Here is a 21,159-nt window from a genome sequence, read left to right as displayed (position 1 = left end):
GTTCACTCAAACATGTAAAGCAAGTCAAGAGGTAAAGACTGTATAAACTCAGTAAGGAAGAGGCTTACAGATGATCAGGCAGTGTTTACAGTATATATTACTTCTTGTGCTGTAAACCTTTTACCACCTAGAGTGATGGGACGGTTTGCTGCTATTATTATTTATGGAATGAAGATGTATTTCATTTGCTTGTTTTCATTTAAAAAAATTAAAAATGTGGCTCTTTTCTAATGTTCTTTTTTAATATTTACACTTTCTGAAAAAGAGTTTCCTATTTCTGATAATGATGCTAAGAGAAATAACACTACTTTTTCATCATCTGTCTCTCCCAAGCTTTCCTGGGACAAGGTATGGGTAGGAGCACCTCCATGAAGCGGTACAGCTAAGCACTTGTCTTTAAACCTTGTAAATTTGCTGTGTGGCTCCTCTGTCGGTGCTGTAAAAGAACAGTAAGCTGAGCTCTGTTCTCTGATGAGATAGTTGGAGGTTCCTTCGTGAAATAGGCTCCAGCTCCAGTTCTTGCACTAAACAGCCTAAGTTCAGCTGTGCCTCTCCCTGTACACTGTATTTCCTAGCAAGCTCCCTGGGTTCTTCAAGCCTGAAAATGCGTAACACCTGCCCTCTGAGATCAGTATGTGAATAAAAAGCTCCAAAAAGACATGTTGAGGGATTTTGCTAAGTCAAGGGAAAGATGTGTTGCTTGCAGTAACACAATTTCTTCCTAAAACAAAAAGTGACTTCTAGAGCTACTGTGCCAGTTAATACCAGAAGTAGAGATAACATATTCTAGGTTCCTGCAGACCCATGCTAAACACCTGTCACCAGACTAGAAACAGCTGAATTGGATTTAGAAGCAGCAACCTAACTTCAAGGAATAGGAAGGAAATCTACAGCTCTGCCTTTCCTCCATCTGCTATTTGTACTGATACAATTTATCTATCTGCTTTACCTCACCAGAATGAGTTACAATGAGCTAGGGTGGAAAGCAGCAGTAAGATCTTGTCAACTACATGCACTGACACTATGATCCCAGTTGCTTTAATACCCAGGGCATTTTTGCAGCAGCAGCACTTTAACAGACACCTTTTAGTGTGTGGAGGGAAGCACTTCACAAGAGGATAAGAGTATCATTTAACTTCTGGCCTGTGGTAAGGCACTTGGGTGTTCCTTTTAAATGTGATTAAATTGTTTGACTCGCATTCCTTGATTAGGTTTCTGATGCTATAAACAAAGCATTGAAGTCAGGGGTTAGGCTGATACTCAGAATGTTCCTCTGTGCCTTCAGGTTTCAGGCCAAAATGCCTGGGAGGAGTTAAGAACCTAAGTACATAACACAGCTTTCACGAGTGACAGTGACCCGCTGAGATCCCTACCCTTGCTTTGTGTCTTGACAACCTCCCGCCCTCTTCTGCATAGTAGCTGCTTATTTCAGTTCAAATTCTCTTTATGGATACTACATCTGGAGCTTGAAGAAAAACCCAGTACATATGGCAACATCAATATGCTTCAGGTGCTGTGGAATCAGGGAAAAGAAACCCTCCATCTTGATGGGAGAGAGCTGGGATTTCTGGTCTGATAGTGGTGATCTAAGATACTACAAATACATTTCAAGATTGTAGTCAGGTACTCCAACTTAAGGCCCAAGAAATACTCTTAAGACTTAAAAAAGTTACATAGAACTTTTAAAATCTGTATTAGAAATCTGTACATCTAGCCTCAAATTAAGGATGAATTATCTATTTACACTTGTCATTTCATTCAGCTTTTGTTTATTTATTATACAACTGCTGTCTGAAGTCCTTTTCCCTATGCCCTTAGAAGGTATTTACCTTCTCTGCAGTATTCAACAAACTGCTGGTAGTAGCAGAATGCTTTTTTAGTGACTCTTTCATTTTATATATCAACTTTACACATAGTAGCCCCTGTTTCAGGGATCATAATCTCAGGCAAAAGCAAGTGATTTAATCTTTCAAAGCCAGTAATAGAGGCAGGAACTTGGGACTGCTGACTTAAGAGCTTAGCCACACGGCGTTTCTTCATCCGAGATGAAGAAGCCTGCAGATTGCATGCCATTCAAGTAATTTCTATGAACTCTCACCAAATGGCGATTTGTAGAATACACGTTAGTCATAGTCCCATTAATTACTTTGATTTTTTGATGGTCCATCACGATTCCATTGCTGTCTCCACATTGTTGCTGCTACTGCCGGCCACGGAGCTGCAAGCCACAGAATTGGCACTAGCCAGAACGTGTCTCTCTCTGTTTCCAAAAACTTCATTCACTGCAACACAGATAGGGGATTGCTTACACATTTCTCTCCCAGAAACAAGTACAGCAGGTATAGCATGGTGAGCATCATGGAGTGGAATGGAAATCCTGTCCTGGTGCGGTTTGAGAGCTTTTCCCCTTTTCCCTGAGTAAGGAGTTGAAGCTTACATGTCAGAACAATCTCCCGCATATGATACTTAAATTACAAGTCCTGTTCTTTCTCCAGCAGAGCATCTCTAGAGGTTTTCCTGTGTGTAATTCCTGTACCTAAGTACTGTGAAATGGATGAGTTTTGTAGAGCAAAACATTAAGTTTAAATAATTTATTTCTGGTTTTAGTCTCTCTGGTTTCCACCAAGCTCCTAAAAGCCCTCTCCAAAAATTCATGCCATTTAGTTACATGTAGCTACAACCACCAATCAAAAGAGTCCTCACATTTATTCCTACAAGTACTCAAGAATGCGATACTTGATTACACCATGAACATTAAGTAAAACATAGGTATTATAAGAAATCAGGTATTACACTTCAGCTACAAGAAAATAAATCATGTGGCAAAAAGACTTCTCCAATTTAGAAAAAAACCCCACATTTTTTGAAGCTGAAAATGTGAACACATACCCAGTCTTGGGGTATTAAAAATATTAACCTACAGTTTATCTCAGAGCCACAATACATTACTGAATATACAAATACACCCTGAGGGCAAGGGGAGAACCACAAGATTCAAAGAAACGAGAGTGTTACCTGCAGAAATCTTGCTTATATCCCAAACACGCAGCCCTTCTCGCTCTCCTCCAAAGGCAAAAACAAATGGGAAGTCAGGGCAGCAAGCTGCACAGAAGAGAACACCCTGGGAGGGTAGGAGGAAGAAAGAGGATGATTTTTTTTAAAGCATCATCCTAAACCGAATTCGTCATCTAAAAATACTTTCTCCAAGCAAGTTTTAACAAATGTAAGCTCTCTGAGTTTCCTGAAATGTATTTTGTAAAGACAGAAAATTAAAGTCAAGAGCTGCTAATTACAAACAGTAAATCACGTTTTTGTCTTGAACCAGGTACACGTTGGAGCACCTACAGTTCTACCCAGAACATTGTATCTGGTGTTCAGGTCTGAGGCTTTGAAGCAGTCTGCCTATTACATGTTAAATTGAATACTGCACTGTAAGGAGAATGATTTACCCAGAATACACAAATGTGATTATTTTTTTTGTTTTATTTCCTAAAGATGTTATGTTAGGTAAAACAAGATTCAAGCTAGGCAAAAAACAATTAAGCAGACATAGTTTATATATAAACCTTCTTAAAGAAATTAATATTACTCTACCATTTTCATATCCCTGGAATGGATTAAACTTGGTCTGTCTCCCAGGATATCCCAAATTTTCACGTATTTGTCAGCAGATGATGTCACGAGGCACCCTTTAATCTGACTGCTTAGTTGTAGCCCTGCAAGATTAAGAGTGCAGCAGTGTAAGAGCACCAGGTAATCACTATTTCACAGAGATGAGGATACACTGATGAGGACCAGAGTCCATAGATTTTGTTCTTCCTCACCCCCCAAAAAAGTGTGTCCCCCCTAAGTGAATAGTGATCTGTTTTGACATGCTTTTTCATGACGCCCACTGAGAAAAGTTCACTGTTAAAATACTTTGCTTACAGTGGCTTCTCAGAAGAGATTTGTTTCACGCACCAGCCAGCCATGATTAGTATGCAGAACTCTTATTTGGTAAGCAAGGAATCACTACTACCTCAGTCATATCAGTTAAAGACATCTTCCAGATGTGCTGCGCCACTGGGGACAACCACAACACACACACAATTTACCTGACACCTCTTCATCGTGGGCTTTCAGAGTAAAGAGTGGCTTATCAGAACGAGCATCCAGACAGTACACAAAGCCATCCTCTGTGCTTGCCTAAGGAAATCACAACATTTTGAAAACAAACAGTTGTAGTAACTCGTTTGGAAAAAAGCTCCTATGAAATAATACCCACCCGCTAGTAAGTCTCTGTGATTTGAAACACACTTACACTACTTCTTGGTAGGGCATGTTACACAGTGTACACAGGTCTGCATCCCCAAAGTCAGACTCCATCCAGCTGCTGCCTGAGCTATTTGACATACCTGAACTATGCTGCAGGGACTTACAGAGAAGTCTTAATCCTATACACGTTTCTTGAACTGTATTTTGAAGATGGTTGCACTACTAAGCTGGGCTTTCTTGTTAGGCAATGAAATACAAAGCCTTTAGCCTCTTAAGTGTTGGTTCAAACTTTCTGGAGCCATCCAGCAGCTGCATAATAGCCCTGTGCAAAGCTAAGTGCGATTATACCAAGAAAGATCTACATCATAAACCCAACATAACTGAGCAACTGCTTTTGTTGACTGTATACACAAAGCAACAGAGAACTAGACAGCCATTGAGATAATAAAAAAGATTTGTTTTTAAATCCTGTTTAAAAGTTTTATTATAAAAATCTCAACAAAACCAAGGCATTTTTACTCTATACCAGGAGGACAGTGCCCTCTAGCGCTGATGTGAAACGCGGACTATTCAGGATCTTGGCTACTTCTCAGCTGCAATTGCCTCATTACATGAAACACAACAGCAACTATGCAAAGGAAAATATATCCCAGCCACTGAACACTGTAATGACATGGCAAAGATGCCACCTCTGGGGCAAAAATGCATCAGCATCCATTGCTTTTCCACTGTCATAATGAAAAGAAGATATCTTTTAAGTAACTGACCTTGATACACTTGTTGAAAAAAACTACCTAAAACCATCCTCCACCACACTGCATTTTTAAAATAAGCAATGCCAACAGTCCAACTGTCCATCAGGTCCACTATATGATTCAGAAACATTACGAACACAAAAATGCAGGTTAAATGAAATGGCAACACTCAACAGACCAAGAATAGAAGAGCATGTACTCACTAAGAAATTACAAGGTGAAAAATGATTCCAGGTTACTCTTTCAACCTGACCACTAAACCGCCACATTCGATGGTTATCTTGGGGGTTTCTGCAATCATACAGAACAGCTGATCTGCGGGAAAAAGGGATAGTAAATTAAGAAAAAAAAATAAAATCATGGCAGAATACTTTATGAAGTTTGTTTTACCACTGGCATATATAGAAGGTCCATGCAAACTACAGTTCAAAAATTAAAATGGAAACAACTTCACTACTTAGTCTTCCAACTCAGTAACAGATGAAAATTTCTCAGATAAGCACAAGCTTTTTCCGTATGCTTCAAAGTTTCATCCTGGTTACAAACAGCCATTCTATTTAATCAAACAGAGCTCGGAATTGCTTAATACATAAGATAGTTATCATACAGGAGACCATAATTATGCAAATATATCACTTAATTATGAACAGACTTCAATAAAGTAATGACTGTTCAAAATAATACACTAATTAGGAAATCAATTTGCAATACGTATACAAACATTTTCAAATATGCTTTAATAGAAAAATTAATCTTTACAAGTGGTTAGAGAAATGCTACTCCAAAAAGGAGAAAAAGCAGATGGGAGTTAGTGGGTCCTCTGGGATTCTTTACAGGCTTGTGCTCAGCCCAGTGGCAGCAGAATCTGTCCCAAATCAAAAAGCTCCTGGATGCAAATGCAAGAAAGGAGCAATGATGTCACTCTCACAACATCTCACCACAATTTACATCCACAATGTAACCCACTCCGACTCTATCCTATAATTAAAGCCAAAGAAATGTGATCTAGATTTCTCAGCTCTTCTACCAGGCATTTTACAACAACAATTTTAGTACACATGCAATTTTTAATGGTCTGACTTTCAGGTTAGGAAGGCATCTGCCCACTGAATTCACTGAATAGCATATGGTCCCAGAAAGCTTTACAGGAAAAATCCACAAAGGCAGTCTACTACTTTATAGACAGTACACTGGTTTATAGGTATCCATGGGATCAAAGGGCTGGCTAAAAAGAAATCGAGAAGCTGGTCTCAGTGTTTGGACTTTTTTCATATTTTTACAGAAGGAAGCCTTGGGGGAGGAAAGTGGACAGAAGCAGGTTCCTAACAACAATAAAGGGGCTTTCTTCTATAGTTTCACTTAAAACAGATGTAGCAAGAGCATAATCGAAGCCAGAGAACATAAAGGCTTGGCTGAAGATTGACAAGTCTATAAATATTTTAACGCAAGGACAAAGTCTTAAAAGCTGAATAAAAAAAAATCAATATAAGAAAATCACGGTTATAGAGCGAAATTAAAAAGTTGCCCCTGTGAGATGGGAGAACAGAGGGGAAATTTTTTGGATGGCAGGGCTTAAAACAACTGGCAGCTACAGAGCTAGTCCAAGTGTGCAGACACAAACCATTTCAGAGCATCTCCAGGCTGCAATCGCAGGAGATAGCCTGTTAAACTTTGGTTATGGCATGCCTATCAATAGAGGCTGTAGGGAATGGACTGAGATTTGAGGGTCCCTCATGGCCCTACTCTGGTCTTACAGTTTGGCAAAACCTGGACAAGTTTTCACAGGGGTGAGCAGTGACACATTCCCAATGCAGAAAATGCCATAAGGCCAAATTAAGAAATAAATTCAGTTTGGCACAGATACCCAGCACAGAAAACGTCAGTCCAGATGGTAAAAGGATTTGGCTAGTCCTGAGAAAAGAGGTAAGGAAAACTAGATCTTGGCCACATACAAACCTGGCTACCTTGCTGGAAAAAAATAATGGCATTACTCAAATTTGGCAAAGTTATAAGCAACTGAAAAAGAAAATGTGAGGCAACTTAACAGGCTTAATTCAGTACTAATACCCTCCCTAGGTGTAACATTTGAAAATATTACCCTGACATACTTATCATAAGATCCAGAAATAAGAGTCTGAGTTTCAAACGGATGAAACTGCAATGTCTGGACCTAGATAACAGAAGATTTTATTTTTAAAGATAGGCAATGAGATGTAACACACACATACAGGAACTTTCTTTGAACAAACAGAGCATAACCCCACCCTCCCAAACCCAGCACACTTCCCCCCCAAAACCCCTCCTGTTAAGCTTGTTGATACTCAGATTTCTCATAAAACAGGGCAAGAGATCACATTATTTTTATTTCAAACACCCCCACCCAGTGGAAAGAAGATATTTTCCAATATAATTTAACTGAACAGAACCACATGCCCCCTTTCTGCCCTAGATATTAAAAAAAAAAAAAAATAAGCTGGAGGAGGTAAAAGAATATCTGCTTCCAGTTTGGGGAAAAATGCAGATGCTAGCAAAAAAATGAAAATCAGGAATTTGCCAAGGGCAGTGACTTTGTTAACAGCAAAACAAGGTTACAGCTATTAATAACTAACTTTCACATTTTAATTACTAGGAGATTATTTCTGAAGTACCCATCACTATGGTATTTTAGTATCATCTATTTTAAACCTTTCTTACCTAGAACAAACTGTAACCGACACTCATTGTTTCCTTAGAGAGAGTTACAGTTTGACCTATGCTCAGAGATCTATTTTTTGTAGCTTATACCAGCACTATAAGATTCCCAACCATCAGGGCTTTCACCCAAAAGGCATTTTAAAAACTGCTGTAAATCTTCACAAACTTTCTAAAGGATAAGTTAAATAACATTTTAAAAAGCGAACAGTGTTGTTCACAAAAGCAACTAATTCAGAAATTTAAAGAATTCTGCACAGTTGTTAGAAAATTACAGAATTGTTGTTCTAAGGATTCACTACCAAGCAGCTAATGAAAAACTGCAGGGTTTTTTTTTCTCTGTATTTTACAGTGAAAGAAACATAGCAATTATTACATACCTTGTCTGTATGTAGCATCAGGCTGGCTGCTGGCTTACCCACAGACATATCCCACAAAATTACAGTATTGTCAGCAGACGCACTTGCTAAAACATTCCTGATAGTGGATCAAAAAACAAGTTTTAAAAATCTTTATAAAGATATGAACAAATAATGGTCAAAAATCCAAAATACATACAGAGCCTGATTCTGAGATCAAGTACATGCTGGTCTATAGACTATACATCTCAAACCTGAATAACTCCCTGAAGGTAATTCTAAGTTACAAGGAAGGACTACAAACATACTAATATGATGTAATATAGTCTAACACTCACAATAACAACATTGACAGTTTGGCTTCTATTTCCCCCCTGACACCACTTATAATATCATTTACTGGAAAATTTCTTGAACGAAGCAAAGCAAAAAAGGCTTTGAAGCACTTCCTTTCCTTTAAGATACTATTTTTAAATATTATCTATACAACTTAGCTCTGTTTGCATACACATATAGCCAAGAGCCAGACAAACCTGGTTTTAAAATATTTTGCTCTCTGAGTATTTATATAACTACTGAAGACCCAACACTATACCCTTCATAGAATGCTGAAAGAAACCACTAACATTTTAGTTAGTTTACAGACACCACATTTCAACTTAAATTTGACCGATTGTGTTAAGAGCGATAAATACACAGTTTAGAAAGAATTTTAATCAGAAAAAACTCAAAACTTTCCCAAAGGCCTATCAAATACACAGTACAATTGCTACCATTGCTCTTAATCAGATCTATTACCTCAACATGTTGTTTCTGATTGAAACTGCTCCCCCCTCACCTTTTTCTTTTTATAGTAACCAAGTGTTTCTGAGTGACAGAGCTAACGTTCTCCTGGAAACACTGTTCTTCCAAACAATGTTACAAGGGAAATTTAAGAAAATGCATAGTGAAGGCTATGAGAACATTTTACAGTAACACCATTATGACCTACAGGCAGAAAGTTATTTATAGAGAGTTGTCACAGCATGTCTTGCTTAAAAAACCCAAACAAACAACAAAACATTTAAATATAAGCTGCTTCAAGGTGTTCCTTGTTTTACCCATAAGCTTCCCACTTCAAGGCTGTTTTTATTTCCTGAAAGATCTACCAGTATCAACGAGTTCGTAACTCAGCACATGACAGAATTATGCATTCCAGACACTTAACTACTGTAGCCATAATTTTTGTGACTTGTCTCTATATTCTCACCAGACAACCATTTCTAGGTACAAGAAAGCTACTCTTCTGTACAACTGATGGAATGATCACTATCACGCTCTGTGCATATATGTATAATTTAAGAACAATAGACAGCATACTTTAAAAGTGCAATTTATGTACATTTACTGTGTGTCTATGTGGGTGTTTCCTTCTTCAGTATGTAGGTAAGAAAGCATTACAAGTGAAGGCTTACACCTGTTCATCGGGACTATGTGGAGTTGACTGTGTATCTTCAGAGGCATTTATGACAGTAGGAAAGAAAAAAAAAAGAAAAATAATCGCCTGTGTCTGACTGGAACAGTTTCAAGGCCCATGCTGAGGATCCTCTGACAGCTGAACTGTTAACAACCACCTAAGTGATAAAAACCAGCAGCATCTTTACTTCAGTCAACACATTGTCCTTGACCTCTCCCTCAAGGTGGGCCAGCTTTGTGTTGCTTCTATAGCAGCGCTTCATTGCCAGTTCATTCAGGCAACAGGGAATTCTCTGCCTAGGATAACCCGAGGGTCAGAGGCGTTTCTATAACTGTGCTATCAGGGCTTTTACACTCTCTTTTCTGTGCACAGCTCTGGGGCAAAAGCCAGAGGGAAAAAAAAAAAACCAAACCAGCATAGCAAGGACTTCCTTCTATAGATCTACTTCTACCTGTTGAAATGGTGGTTTAGGTCATTGGCAGATCGGCACAGATCAGGACAGCCCTTCTGCTTCTCCAGTTTGTGCATCTGACTTAAATGTAGCCGATTTATCAAACGGCTTAGACCCACCTTAGCCCTGCCCTCATCTGGACAACCTGCAAATAAAAAGTGATCTGTAGCAAAACACAGGTTTTAAAAAAAAATAAAGACTTCTAGTTAAAAAAAAAAGGGGGGGGTTGAGAATGGATTCATTTCAGCACTGCTTTCAAGTTCAATGTTATACTACACAAGATTTTGGATTTATGTGAAAAATGTATGCCTAATTAAGTATGCAAATTTGTAACCATTCATTATTATTCAAGTATTCTTTTACCTGCTTTGTTTATTCCATGAAAGATCAAGCACAGCATCAGTATGTCCTTTCACCGTCCCTTCTGAAGATAAACTCTGCGTATGAAGATACAACATAAACAGACTTTTGAAAACTACAGCTTCAATGGAAATCAAGCATTACAACACATGAGCATGAAATCCTTAATGCCTTCACAAACAACTTCATGTTTTAAATTATTCTCACTTGCTGCCACAAGGTTTTTGACAGAACTGTCTCTGCAGTACCCACACCTCGCCTCCTACCCCAGGTCTCAGATTGCTCCATTCACAGCTGGTGGGCTTACAGAACTGGTTACTCCCTTCAGGCTAGTAGAAATTTCATTGTCTCCAGCTAATGTGCAGCTTCTTCAGCTTCTTTCTAAACACTCCTGGCAGTTCCCTCCCTCTCCTCCCAATTAACTGAGCTTTACCTCCTTGTAAATGCCAGCTCCTACAAATTCTAATTTAAAATGATTAAGCTTCAAAGTTTCCTGCGACAGCAATTGGAAACCACCCATAAGCCACCCCATTCTTCTTCTGTTCTTAATTCCAGGCTTTAATTATCCATACAGACAACAATTAGCATTTCAAATTGAGGTAACATTTATGAATGGTATCTTCAACAGAAATTCTGATAACTCAGTGGTTTTCAGAAGCAAGTTTCACAGAACAAATTCCCCTTCCAAGGGTATTTTTTTTTTCTATTGTTTTTAAAACCAGAAGGTCTGAGAGCTCAAGAAGGAAACCCCCTTCACAATTACACAGAGGTTCTTTAGCTGACTAACATTGCAGTGCTCCTTTCTTTGGGAAACCAACATTAGCTATATACCCAGTGTTCACTATTTACTCTAGGGAGTCTAAGTACTTTCTGAAGCATCTACTATATATATGCAAAATGTAGAAAATTTAAGTTACATTATCTTCCATACTTTTTTTACATACCAAAGAATTTGGACAATTCGTAACAACACATTGAGGCATACAATTATGGTCAGATTCATCCCACATAACTTAGCATCCAGTCTAAACCTCAGTCTTCCTCTTCCATAGCTAAGGTTTTCTCTGCAGTCCACTGAAAGAAACTCAGCCATTCTCTGGGTGTCTCTCTATGCATTCACCTTAGACAATCTCAACTTAAAATATGCTTGAATTTTAGACAGATAAAGCTAACAGAGATGAATCCTGAATAAATGTATTTTACTAGTATCAACCTTGTCCTTTATTGCTCAATGCCTTTTCAACTCTCCAACTCACAAGAAAATATCAATTTCAACCTATCACAGACAACCATGATACTATCTTCTGTAACCTATCTAAACACCATCTTTCAACATGACAGATGGAATTAAACCACATTTTCTATGATTTTTTCATTGTAGGAAAGAAAGTAATAACAACAGTATCCTTGCTCTAAGTTTTCTCCATCCAACCAGATAAACCATTTTGCAATACTTACTTTCTTTACTTTCTTTTTCTTCTTTTTCTCTTTCTTGCTTCCAAGAGAAAAGACTGGTTCTAAGGATTCTACTATATCAAGGTCCCAAATGTCAATAACCGGGGTCATGTTACCCACTGCAACATAATTTCCTGCAAGCAGAAACCCAAATGCAACCACATTTATTTAGAGTTACAAAACAGCATACTTTGCAATCCAGCTGTTGCTTGTTTCTTTAAGTAAAACTTACACTTATGTGCCAGAATCTTCTATTTGAAGATTTGATGTTTATAGCTAACAAGGAGCAATTTAAAAATATCAACTGACAGCAGATGTTGCCAGAAGAAAATTTACTTCCTCTCCAATACACTTCCCTTTCAGTACAAGTAACTGTTCAAAGAAGCTATAAAAAAGTTCCACAATTTGTTTTTTAACAAAAAAACCCAAAAAAACCAAAAAAACACACCAAACCAAAAACAAACCAAAAACCAGAAAGCCAAAGCAAAACCACGTTCCCTGTGCTATGGAAAAAAAATAATCTGTAAAACACAGGAAAAAGGTTACTAAATACATAAATATATATAAATTTTGCTGTGTTTTACAGTTAATCAGCTGCATTGGCCATAATGAGTTTGAACAAAAGCAATGTTTCATTTGCAAACGGAAAACAAAGCAGATTAGAGAAGAGCTTGCTCTGGTCTGCTAATTGACAGTAACTTAATTATTGTGTTTTAGTCAAATCACTTGTTATGGCAGCTTCACTAAGATGACTGTATCACCAAACCAAAAAAACTGATATTCAGTTTTTCCATCTTAGTATCTTGGTCTTATTTCTGTTCGTACCACTGGAGGAAATTATTTAGTGACATTACATTTATATACTTTTCAAATAAAAAGTGATTTAACTGGACATTTACAGTATCCTTTGTAATTTACCTTGTGATTCATCAGGACTAGGATCAAAATTCAGCCACTCCAGACTTAGAGGGTAAGCAGGCAAGATAATGTCATGATGTACATAAAATGAGTCCTCTTCATGATTATAAACTGAAAAAGAATTAAAGATATACAAAACATCAGTGAAGAGGAAAAGCAAGCAACTATAAGCAGTTCATTTCTGCAAAAGGCAGATGTGGCAAACACTAAAATGTCAAGGAGATCTAGAATGAAAATTCACAGTGTTCAGAGTTCTAGTGTAGAGGCCAGAGCCTCCAAGACTAATGTTACGCCTCACTGAATTACACAAAACAAACAACAGTCTCCTGTGTACTGTAGATAAGGTGACAAGTTCAGCAAAGCTTAGATGCTTTATTCCTAGCATACTACACTACTTTGTTTGTAAGATCACTTCAAAATAGATGCTCCATATCCACCACTTTCACATCAGGATACATTAACGAAGGTTTAGACAGGTGTAATCAAAGGGGAAATTAAGGTAAAAGACAAACAGTTTTCAAATCAGAGGAAGCTGAAGTCAGTTGAAGTTACCTTCAGCAGGTTAACCGAGATACAGGAAGAGTTTTGGTAAAGCAACCATATACTAAACACTGCATTCCCTTTAGCCAGCTATTTTTCTCCTTATAATAAAAGAATTTACTAACTGGATAGCAGAGAAAACCCATTAATTATTTTAATAACACGGTATCATCACACACACAAAATGACTGCTGTTTTTATGCACATGATAGATGTTCAGATACTAACTAAAGTCTTCAGTTAACTAAGTAGTCTTAGTAGTTAACTAAGACAGGGCTAACCAATGTTATAAACTGCAGAAGCCTGTGCTATTGTTTTATAAGTTTATACTGGGAAAATAACACAGTTAATAAAATTTGTAAACACCTCCAGCTGGAGAAAATGCCAGATGCTGGTATCTGAAGAGATGCTTTCAAACACTTTGGTCTTGCTGTTTTCTTAAAACAGAATACTTTGCTTGCAGTAATATGTACCATAGCAGAAGTAGCCAGAAACATTCCCCAAAAGAACCACCCTAAGAAAAGATGGTAACTTCAGCACACTCAGTAGTACTCCTTGCTGCAACAGAGAAATCTTTTACACAGTAAAACTAAACCCATCCATAGAACAAGTGGTATTCAGACCTTATTAAGGATCATCTCTTCTAAAACTAAGATGATAAAGGCGCTGATTCTTCTACTCCTAGCAATGGAAAGCCCATTTAAAGAAGCAAGGACAAAGCTGAAAGAAAAAAAAAAGCCCCAAAACAACAAACCACTAGAGGAAGCTTGCACGATATGCAAAGTAAGACTGTTTGGAAGAAAGATCGTATGTTCAGAGAATAAAAATGCCACAGTATTTTCTAATTGTCATTAGAAATTAAATAAAGAATGGAAATGCTATACAGCCTGAAAAAGGCACGTTACCCTCCAAACAACGATAACTCCACATGAAATACTCCAGTTCTGGAAAGTGGCTAAAGCACCATGACATAAAGAAAGAGGACAAAACACACAGGGCAGATGGGGAGAAAAAAAACACCTTTCAAAAACCAATCCTCTCCCCCTTCTACACAGCCATATGGAACAGGCTAGGCAAGACATATTCCCTGGATTCACTGTAAGGAAAAAATCCTGGTTTACTTACCATGGACCTCCAAACTACAGTAGTCTTTATCAGCTCTGCCACAAAGTACAAGATTGTCACTGGGCTTAATCAAAAAGTCCTCCTCTTCATATTGATCCTGAACAGCAGAAAAGAGAGGGCAACAGATGTTCAGCAAAGCACATAAGTACACAAAACTACACGTTCAAAAGGCTGAATCGGTAATAATTTTTAACCATACTCGAAAACGCTCAAAACCCAACACCCTGCTGCCCACCCACCTAAAACCGTCTTATGGTGGTAAACAGAGAAAGGCAGGAACTAGACTCAATCACAGGGAGACTGTATAGTTATGACATAGATTGAAGGACTGTTTATGTGGACCTAGGTGGATTTAGAGAGATGTTTAATTACCAAATATGAAACCATACTTGGAGGCTACCACGATGCAGCCCATTGCTAAAAAGAAAATCACCACCAGGAGCCCACATACAGTAGCTTATTTCCCTTGTGCTCTCATGCCTTCAGCATTTATATAGCGTAACAACATTTTACACAATAAGCATACTGTAACTGCTCCTCACATCCAGGAAGCAATTCCAAGAACATTAAAGCACTGTCTACTTTCTGGAAAATATTTCCAGAAAAGTACTGCCTACAGCTACACTGGGCATTCAACTGTACCAGAACAGATGTAACTTCTCATCTAATTTTCATTGTTACTGAGGAATTGAAGGCATTCAGGGAATTTTTGTTAGTGGAAAACTAAGAACTGTACATAAAAGTCAATAGTCTTACACAAACAGAGTACCATCCTTCAAATATACAACACATACAAGACTTCTTGGACTTCTTGTTGCAAGCTTTTTTTTATTATTTGCTTCAAGCATCTTTTCAATATTTGAATTCTATCAAGTACTGCAATTCTGTGAGTTAATCAACTTAACGTTACACAATACTTAGTCTTCAACAGTACTAGTAGTAAATACTGAAAGACAACATAAAATGCATGTTGAAGAACTAAAAAGTACTCTCTCTCAGAATTTGAGGAAAGGACCTGAGCCTAGGAAGAAAAGCCTGAGAAAAAGGTGATCACTTCTCCTGTGTCTGGAAGAAAGCTAGCTTTTTTGACACAGAATAAACGCAGCTCATATTCTCTCTAAATCCCTGTGTGAATACCTCTGAATATAAAAATCACTTTTAAAGCATTTCTCACCTCTACTGGTACACAGGAGCAAGAAAAATCATCAATCAGTCAGTGGAACACAGAGAAAACATACAGTGCCCCAAAGCGCACATAGCAAGTGAACTCATTTTAAAGATAAGACGTATGCCTTCCTCCTTGAGCTTTGTTACAGCATGTGAAGTCACCATAACAATTCCTTGTCTGAGACCACACGTTTGACAAAGTCCCCTGACACACAAACTAGACGCTGTGGTAGAAGCCTACAGCTACTCTTTTTCTTTCAATCTCACTAGCTTTGTAAAGAATCTGAAAGAGTACAGAAAGGACAGCACCCAGAAAAATCTCAGAATCTTTATGCTTGGAAGAGGTCAAAAAAATTCATCTACTCCATCACCCTGCCCTAGATGACTGTAGTCTCTCCTGGTTGCTCTCTAGATTACATTGTCTCCTCTCACACAACCTCACCTTGTAACTGATGTCTGTAATCTCTACATGTAAATTAAGTCAATCACAAATTGCAATCTATCCTTCTGAACTAAACTGCGGGATATTCTCTGGAATGTCTCCGTATCTCTTCTGAAGAGGCACCCAATATTGTAGCCAAGGCAATTATCAATGTTAAGTAGAGTAGAAGGATTACCTCATGTCTTGCATGCTGCATCCCTGTTCACCAGAAAAAAACAGGCAGCATAACAGGACAGCACTGCTGACACAGTTAGCTTGTGCTAGACTACAGCCAGAGAATTCTTCACCCCCTGCAGAGCTCCAACAAAGCCAGCTCCTGCAAAGATGCTCCCCATCTGATACTTGATGGAAACTAATCCAGGCAGAAGCAGTCGACTCCCCAGTATGCTGTGCATATATGCTTAACAGGGGCATACTTCTTCATGCCATACCCCTACTTCAACATGTAGCCTGAGTCCACCTCAGCTTGGTTTCTTCCACAAACTAGTGGAAGGTGTTAAGAGTCCTGCAATCTGGGAAGTTTTCTAACTTGGGTCATTAGTGGCCTGAGATTTGTTATTTCTTCAAGCATTTTCTGTGTCCTAGTAGATAGGTGACAATCCACTCCACATACAGAAGCACGTGGTTTAAATAATGAGCCAGTTCCCTTTAACATCTGACTTAAAAGTAAAAAGCAGACATACAAGGACTGCACAAAGCAACCTTAAAAGGAAAGGGTTCCGTCTGACCAAAAATCTGGCACACCTTTAGAAAAGGACTGTAAGCACTGTTCATTTTTAAGTTCATGCCCTTTAAGATAAATTTAACATTTTTATAGTACTTACAGTGGTTTTTAGAGTGATGTAAGGATCATGATCGTTACTCCCATATACTGCCAGAGTAGCCAAAGAGTCTCCAAGTTTTAGATCACCTAGATGGGAATTTCAGAACATTTTTTATCTGTCAATGACAGATGAAGTCAGAAACTCCTGTACCAATACCTGTATTACCTGTATTGTAAAGTTATCAGAAATGGGCTAAATAACTTCCAAGTTCCAAACATAAGGACCTCAGTAAGCTTAACTGCTTAGTACTTTCAGGGACTTCTGCTGCTCTGCTTCAGCACTACAGCAGGGGGAGTGACAGCCTTTCCAACACGCTCTCAGTACTACTGTCAGGGAGGGGGACACTAAATGACTTCTGAAACTGGGGCAAGCAGATAATTAAAAATGTGAATTTCCAGCATTTGAAACACAGCACTGTGTAGTTTTAGGATACTAATGTCTTAAGTACAACAAGAAGCAAAAACGTTCTTCACTTACACTGCATATCTGACATTTAAGTTTTTCTTACCTGTGTGTTCCTCTTCATCATAATTTTCCAAATCGTATTCATCCAGTTCATCATCAGACAGGTCTTCATTGTTATGAGAAGACTTAGCTCTGCCAGGAATGGCTACATTCGTGCCATGTTCCATCTGGCCTTCATCACTACCATCAGCGTCACCCCTGTTTAAAGATACACATCCCTGAGAAACCGCGACAGACATATAGAATGCTTCCAAGTAATTGCTTAGGGGAGCGCTAACAAGATTTCAGCACACAGTCCTGACTGTTCACACGGGTTTCAAGTCTTTATGCCAATAATTTGGAAATCCATTCACTCCTTTCCTATCTTTTCCCAAATACAAGGTACCATTATTCTCAGGCTTCCAGAGGAAGTTTTTCCTTGGAAGTTTTCATGACAAAATGTGGCACAAATCTTGCTCAACAGAACTAAGCGTGTGCCTACATCCCTTTCTCTTACCCTTTTTTTGTGTGGATACAATGCTCTCAACCTCACCTCTGTGCATTCGCACGTGTCCAGTTCATTCCTTCCCTTTTTTTTTTGCCCTGTCATGTGTGATGAGTCTTGAATTTCTTCAAGATTTTTAAGACTTCATTTCCTCATACTTCCCATACTTACAGTAGAACAAAACACAACATAAAATTCACTAGGTAGGAACATATTGCAAATGATTACTTCTTATAGGGTAAACTATGCAATATCCAGAAAACTCAGAACTTTTGTAGTAGCAGTTCCGTACGCAAGGAATTCAGTAGTAGGAAGCGTACATTAAACATTGGCTGAGGACCTAACAGACATCTGAGATGTATCAATGGAATGTGCTCCATAGGAACTCATCCCTGCTGAATACACTGTATTTCTGTCCTTCTGCATGCAAAATTCCCAGGCATCAACGAGCCAAGAGACTTCTCATAGAAAATTATTTCTAAATTAAATATCAGAAACCTGTTTTTATAAACTGTTCAGTAACATAAGCACTTCACATTACCAGCTTTTTCCTTATAACAAGATAATTAGAGACTCTAAACCTGAGTCCGATTTGTAATGTTTGCACTGCAAAAAAAAAGTGACTGAAGTTGTAACAAATTGTACAATGTACCAGATGTTATAAAGAGATTATAACACCTTTGGCTGTTAAAGGCAGTCTTTAAATTTCCATCCTGAAGTTTAACAGAATGCATAACAGAGAACACCTCAAATCCTTCCATGTTTTTGAAATTGCGAGAGAAAGGAATCCACTCAAAAAACCCAGAAGCTCACATGCATAAAGGAGAAACAAGTAACACCACAACATTAAACACAATTGGTTAAGAAATTAACATAAAGTAAGAATCTTCTAAACATTTAAGATGATTGTGGAACCATTAAAAAACAAGAACGCATTCTGGGACAAAACATTCTGTTCACCAATAAAGTCACAGATCCATCTAATAGAAATTGGGTGGATAATATTCACCCAACTGTAAAAGCTTTTCCTGCTACCTACTGCATCTGTTCAATCACACATACTGTGGTATAACCACGCACCCTACATAGCTGAAGCAGAATCAGAAGCCTAAATCTATGAAGAGATCTGACTAAAAAAAAGACCAGAAAATGGAGTAAGATCTCAATCCCTCAACCTTTTCTAGACAAAAGAGAGCCCTTTCTTTATTGTCTTCCATAGAGGTTTCCTAAATCTGTCACTTCTGTTATTCTTTTCTAAGTTTATTTACATTCTTCTTAAAAGCAGAGCAGCAAAACCTAACACACCTAACACAAGTCCACAACTAAGGACTTTCAGTGCTGAGTGGAGAGTTTTGATGTCTCTAGTCTCATATGTGAACCATAAATACACCCCTGAGTGATGTTTTGCCTTTTTTGCCAAAGCATAAATACCACGTCACTCTGAGCTCCGCTGCGGCCTCCAGACTCGCTTAGGTCGTAACATCTCACCCTCAGTATCCACTTTTCCACGGTCGGTTTGGGACTTTCATCTTGGTTGGCCACATCTCCAAAACACCCATGGTTACAAACCCAACTTCTTCTTTCTCACTCGAGGAGGTAATGCCAACTCCAGCCAGGACCGGGCCCCTGGCGGGTCTGTGTGGACTTCACCTGAAACGCTCATCCAGTCTGACAGCACACGCTCGACCACGGCACAACCGCAGGGGAACACAACCCCTGTTGGCGTATCCACGACGAAGGCAGGATATGTGCTCCATCGCACGTTTCTCCTTTGGCTCTCCGGACCAAGGACCTTCCCGGGCTCACTGGACGCAGCCGCTTCAGGAAGAAACTCGGTGCTGATGGTGCCCATCTCCACGCCTCGCTGCCTCTCCCCAAGCCGGCCCTTCAGCGAGCCCCCCCCCCCCCCCCAACCCCGGGGTCTACGGTGCGGGCCGGAGCCCGGAGAAACCCCCTCCCCTCCCCTCCGCAGACTCTGTCAGCGCCGAGGCCCGTCCCGGACCCCCCCCCCCGCCTCACCCCAGCCTGTCCTGGGCCTCCTCGATGAGACGCTTCAGCTCCTCCTCGCTGAGCTGCACCTGCGGGGCGGACACAGAGCGGGCTGAGGGGGGCGGTGGGGGGCGGCAGGAAATGGCGGGGAGTTGGGGGGGGGTGGGTGTCCCCCTCAGCCCGGCCCCCCCCGCCCTCACCTTGTCCGGCGTTTCCTTGGCAACGCCGCACCGCACCCAGGCGGCGCACGTCACGGGGCAGCTCATGGCGGCGGCGGGCACCGAGCACTGCGGGACGGCACGTGCGAGCAGCTCCGGCGCGCCCCGAGTGACGTAGGCAGGGAGGGGAGCAGCTCCACTTGTCCCTGCGGAGATAAAACGGAAGGGGCGGAGACGGAGCCGCGTGAGGTCATCTCTGAGCGCCGGGAGAACCCGGAAAGAAGGGCGGGGAGTGGCTACAGAGGGGAGGAGGCCGTTGGCCTGGGGGGGCGGTGCCTGCGAGTGGACAGGGGCGGTGCCTGCGCGGCGGTTGAAGGGGAGGCGCGCGGGCGACCGTTATCTCCTCAGCGCCCGGGTGGGCTGCCCCGGGGACAAGGGGTGACAAACGCTCGGTTTCTGACTGAATTTGGCGGGAGACCGATCGCCTTCAGCAGCAGTTGCTCTGGTTTTCGTAAAATTAGCTGCAGAAGGGTGTGTAGTTGCTTCTCTTAATTAGCCCAGGCTGTCACACTTGCTACCCCTGACATCTTCAGCTGGAGCTGGTACCAGCTGGAGCTCCAAGACCCATTTCGTACCAGAAATTAACGCTTTGCCATGTAATAGGTCCTTGCACAACTGCTCCTCCTGGGTGCTCAGGTAAATCAACGAGCTGCCCCGTTTCCAGGCTCTTCAAGTCCTTTGCTTCCCAGAGCAGATCACAGCTTCCCCCTCTTGTGGAGAAAGACCCGCCCCGCTGATGTTCGCATCCCCTTTGGCTCTGAAATATCACAGCAGCGATCCACCAAATTTAAAGGCTTAGAAAAACCTTTTTTGTTACTGGCCTCTAAAATCTATCCAAGGAAAAGAAACCGGTGCAGAGAGTCAACAGCGAGAGGGAGTTGCAGGAAGTTGTGAGGGACTGGCATCCTCACAGGAGGTGCTGCTTTTTGCCCTCCCAAATGTCAGCATCCTGTACTAGCTAACTCATTAAATCAGAGAAAATGGATAAAATGCCAGCCAGAATATACAGGAAGGTAGTCTTTTACTAACAAACACGCAGAAATCACTGCTGTTGCTATCACGGAAATCTTAATTCAGGGGATAACTGCAAATTACATAGATGGGAAGCTGAGGTTAGGGGAAGGAGCATTTCTCATGGTGAAGCTCAAGGACTTGGCAACCAAACTTCAGCTTGGCAGATAGGATGGCTACGTTAGTTCATCCACA

The 21,159-nt window shown here is 40.1% G+C and overlaps 1 protein-coding gene across 2 annotated transcripts; it reads right to left on the bottom strand.

The window, feature by feature from the left end:
* On the bottom strand, positions 1 to 20,076 carry PWP1 (PWP1 homolog, endonuclein). Of its 2 annotated transcripts, XM_049822344.1 has the most exons (15): positions 19,936 to 20,076; positions 19,766 to 19,824; positions 17,306 to 17,460; positions 16,798 to 16,883; positions 14,365 to 14,461; positions 12,700 to 12,810; positions 11,785 to 11,915; positions 10,330 to 10,403; positions 8,081 to 8,177; positions 7,118 to 7,179; positions 5,213 to 5,324; positions 4,095 to 4,185; positions 3,595 to 3,716; positions 3,016 to 3,121; positions 1 to 2,282 (listed from the first exon to the last, which is right to left on the bottom strand). In XM_049822344.1, exons 1-15 carry the CDS (start codon positions 19,999 to 20,001, stop codon positions 2,167 to 2,169), a joined length of 1,485 nt encoding a protein of 494 aa, XP_049678301.1. In that variant the 5' UTR covers positions 20,002 to 20,076; the 3' UTR covers positions 1 to 2,166. The 2 variants fall into 2 exon arrangements, with proteins under 2 accessions (XP_049678301.1, XP_049678303.1); XM_049822346.1 differs by lacking the exons at positions 19,766 to 19,824; positions 19,936 to 20,076 and adding an exon at positions 19,178 to 19,614.
* Positions 20,077 to 21,159: the final 1,083 nt, after the last annotated feature.

Source organism: Accipiter gentilis, chromosome 18, assembly GCF_929443795.1.
Source record: "Accipiter gentilis chromosome 18, bAccGen1.1, whole genome shotgun sequence".
Taxonomy (NCBI): Eukaryota; Metazoa; Chordata; class Aves; order Accipitriformes; family Accipitridae; genus Astur; species Astur gentilis.
This window is presented reverse-complemented; position numbering and strand designations above follow the sequence as displayed.